At 39.9% G+C, this 3,762-nt stretch overlaps 1 protein-coding gene across 1 annotated transcript; it reads left to right on the top strand.

Moving 5' to 3' along the window:
• The first annotated feature begins 207 nt into the window (after positions 1 to 207).
• Positions 208 to 3,375, top strand: LOC115385319 (GTPase IMAP family member 7-like). Its single transcript, XM_030087299.1, has 3 exons — positions 208 to 277; positions 484 to 634; positions 1,705 to 3,375. Exons 2-3 carry the CDS (start codon positions 628 to 630, stop codon positions 2,583 to 2,585), a joined length of 888 nt encoding a protein of 295 aa, XP_029943159.1. The 5' UTR covers positions 208 to 277; positions 484 to 627; the 3' UTR covers positions 2,586 to 3,375.
• The last annotated feature ends 387 nt before the right edge of the window (positions 3,376 to 3,762 follow it).

Genomic DNA, 3,762 nt, shown 5'->3' with positions numbered 1-3,762 from the left:
TTGACCTCCTCAGTTCTCATTGCATCTTTCTGCTTCCTCCTTTCAGCTTTTTCTGTTCGGACGGTTTGTGTTCCTTCATTTAGACGCTCATTCACTCCATCAGCTGGCTTGCTGGTGCTGCGCCCTCCAGCAGATGGCGCCCCAGACCACCGCCTCAATCCGTCACCAAGAGGAAAGAAACAAGATCGAAACCGAAAGTAAAGAGACTGAAGAGACTCTTACTCGGACTGAAAAGTTTTCAGCACTTCACAGCTCGACAGCAGCCGTCTGGACTCTGGTAAGAGTTTCTACACTATCCAAGGCTTACATGCACGACTTTATAACCAAAGAAAATGTTGTCTGGAGTTTGAAATTATTCACATTCTCCAGAAGAGATTGTTAAATATTTCAACATTCGGCAGTGTTATGTTTTCGTCCAGCACAGGATAATCTATGCAACAGTAATGTGTGTAACTGTTCTTCGATGTGTGTTTGTTTGATCAGAATGCAGCCAGCAAGAACAACATTCAAAAAAAAAAAAAAAAAAAGACTCAAGAAGTAACTCAGAACAAGAGGAGGAAGAAAAGCTCACAATCCAGACTTCTTCTCAACTCAGTCGTGTTTGCATCAGTTCCTCTTTGAGACAGAATGGAAGGTAGGACACCTTTATTCCTGTTGTAGTTATTAATCAGGTTCAGAACCAAAGAATATATTCTAAACTTATTTGTCTTTATGGCTTTCTACACACTCACACTCCAAAAACATGTTGAAAACACAAAGTTACCTTCAGCTCTCTCTCTCTGTCTCTCCCTTCCTCTGAGAGTGTGTTTGAAGCAGTTTGTCTTCCTTGTTTTATAAATATGTTATTTCTCATGTGGACCGTGGCCGATTGAGCCCAGTTTATAATCACAATTGTATTTGTTCAAAATGCAAAAATGAACAAAAGACTGAGGTTGCTCATATTTGTGTGTTTTTTCCCCTCCCTGCACCTCATGTCACTCTGAGTTATTTGCTGCTCAGAAATTTGCAGTTTTTACAGTTTTTTAGTTGCCGAATTGTAACAGACTAATATAAATGAAGTAAGGTGAGTGAGTTATAGTTAAAGAAAAAGCTCATGAAGTATTTGTGAAGGCAGCAGTTTATAAACAGGCTCATACTGAAAAATAAATGGAGTTACCAAAATGAAATATTAAATAAATATAGTGAACTGAAATGACATAATATTTGGCTGGAAAAACTGAATTTTATATCTAACAGTCACAAACAATTGTTAAATTTTGAAATGTTTTACAATTTGCTTCCATGCATGGCCTCAGCAAGAGCATCAACTTCTTTCCACAAATAAAACTGAATATTTCTTTTTCAAAGTGCAAACAGGATATTCAAAATTTTGAACAAAGTACTGCTCTGTTAATACAGAGCGCATTGTGTTCATACAGTTGCATTTTCTTTGTGCTCTTCAATTCTGTGTCTTGCCTGTCACTTGTTTACCATTCATTATTTCCACTGGGGAGCAAATTGCTGCAAGACAAACGATTTAAAAGTGGCGGGGGAATCTTCAGTGCATTTTCAGATGTTCTGGCTGTGCTTCATAAGCAACAGCGTCAGTTAACACTTAACTCCTCTGCTTCTTGTTGCTCTTGCTTTGAAAACAACAAAACACTCTGGAAAAGTATGGAAATATATATCAATGACTTACTTTGACGTGATTTTTTTTCCCCCTAGTACAAAACGCGTGGAGGATTGTGATGCTGGGAAAATATGGATCTGGGATTAGCAGTCTGGCTAACACCATACTTGGAGAAAACCACTTCGAAATCAACAGTTTAAGTGACTTAGGAACACGTTTTTCTCAGAGCAAAACCAAATCTGTCCAGGGCAGAGTCCTCACTTTGATCGACTCTTCTGGATTGTTCCTCCCGGGCAGGTCTGAGGAGGACGTGGAGGCCTCCAGACTCAGCTGTATGATAGAGTGCGCTCCGGGGCCGCACGCTTTTCTCATCGTGCTCAAAGTGGAGAAATTCACAGAACAGGAGGAAGACATCATCACGCAAATCTGTAAACTGTTTTCCGAAGATGCCTTGAAATATGCAGCGGTTGTCTTCACTAAGGGGGACCAGCTGCCCGAAGAGACGAAGATCAATCAGTTTGTTGCTGAGAGCGAGGCTCTGAGTGAGCTGGTGAGGAAGTGTGGAGGGCGCTGCCACGTCTTTGATAACAAATACTGGAAGCAAACCCAGCAGGATGAGTACAGAAGCAACCAGTTCCAGGTGGCAGAGCTGCTGAAGAGCATCGACCAGATTGTGAACACTCACAGTGGCAGTTACTACACCAACAACAGGCTTCAGCAGGTGGAGAGTGAAATCCAAAGAGAGCAAAAGCAGATCAGAGAGTCTTCAGAAAACATGGTGGAGGAAGTGATCAGAGAGCAGGCTAAAAGCAGGGTCTTTAAGTGGCGGCTGAAACGTTACCGATGCTTATCTTCTATGTGCAGATGGGGGATGCGCCTTGTAAGGGGGTTCACTGCAATTGTCTTTGGTGTGATCGGTTTAAAACTGATGAAGTCTTTATATGAAAGAATATATGATCCATGGAATGAGCACTGAAGAGTAATGAAACAGAAAACCTGGATGAACCTTTCAGATTGTAATTTTTTTAATGGGATCAATATCTATTGACCAGTGAGGCTTTCATTTGATCTGTGTGTTTATTGTTGCAGGTCTGAACTGATCAGAAATCACACTTTAGTCCTCAATGCTTGAGAAAAGACAATAAAATATGTCATAACTTCAGTGATGATTCCAAATGTGTATAAACTGTTGACTTTAATTCATTATATACAACATGCATGCATTTATTCTATTGTTCTATATTCTAAAGTTAGTTAGACTTCTTTTTTTTTTGCTTTCAAACAATATCGAGGATGATTTTTTATCACTTGGCTGTGAGTGAATTAAGCAACAATAAAGAAGCTTCTTTGTCACAAGTGTTTGATTTTTTTTTTTACTTGCGGTTTACTTGCAGTTGTCTTTGGTGTGATTGTTTCAAAATTGATGAAGTCTTTAAATGAAAGAATATGTGATCCCTTGAATGAGCACTGAAGAGTAATGGAACAGAAAGCCTGGATGAACCTTTCAGATTGTAATTTTGTTTCCAGTGGGATCAATAGCTATTGACTGGTGAAGGGTTAGGGTTCTAAATGTGTAGAAACTGTTGACTCACAGTGTCTGTGGACTTTAATTCATTACATACAACATGCATGCCTCTATTCTATTTCGGTAAATTCTAGAGCTTGCTGGATCTTTTTATTTGTTTTTTGCTTCTCAGACAACATCTGCATGTTTTTTATCACTTGGCTGTGAGTGTATTAAGCAACAATAAAGGAGTTTCAATGTCTGAGTGTTTGACTCTTTTTTACATTTCTCTGCAAAAGGTGCATTTTTATTTACTTCAGTGGAAATACAGATTCATGTGTCAAATATAGACTTTTTAAATTGTGTTCACTTAAAATTCCCACTGATGTAACAGCTTCCAAAGTAATTTGCAATTTCAGTTACATTCACTTGTTTAATCATTCATCCACATCAATGGAGGCAGCTGCTTTTCAAGGTCCGTCTATGTTTGAGGTTCAGTGTCTTGATCAAGATAAGTTTATTTGTTTAGCACCATTCCTACACAGCGGAGTGCGGCGCGGTGTTGGACCAGGGGATGGGGAGGCGTGGTGCCTGCATGCTGCGTCGGGAGCGTGAGCCGACCCCCCAACCCTGGGCCCGGGACAACAGA

The sequence above is a fragment of the Salarias fasciatus genome, unplaced genomic scaffold (assembly GCF_902148845.1).
Source record: "Salarias fasciatus unplaced genomic scaffold, fSalaFa1.1, whole genome shotgun sequence".
NCBI lineage: Eukaryota > Metazoa > Chordata > Actinopteri > Blenniiformes > Blenniidae > Salarias > Salarias fasciatus.
The sequence above is the reverse complement of the archived record's forward strand: the minus strand, read 5'-3'. Positions and strand labels throughout refer to the sequence as shown.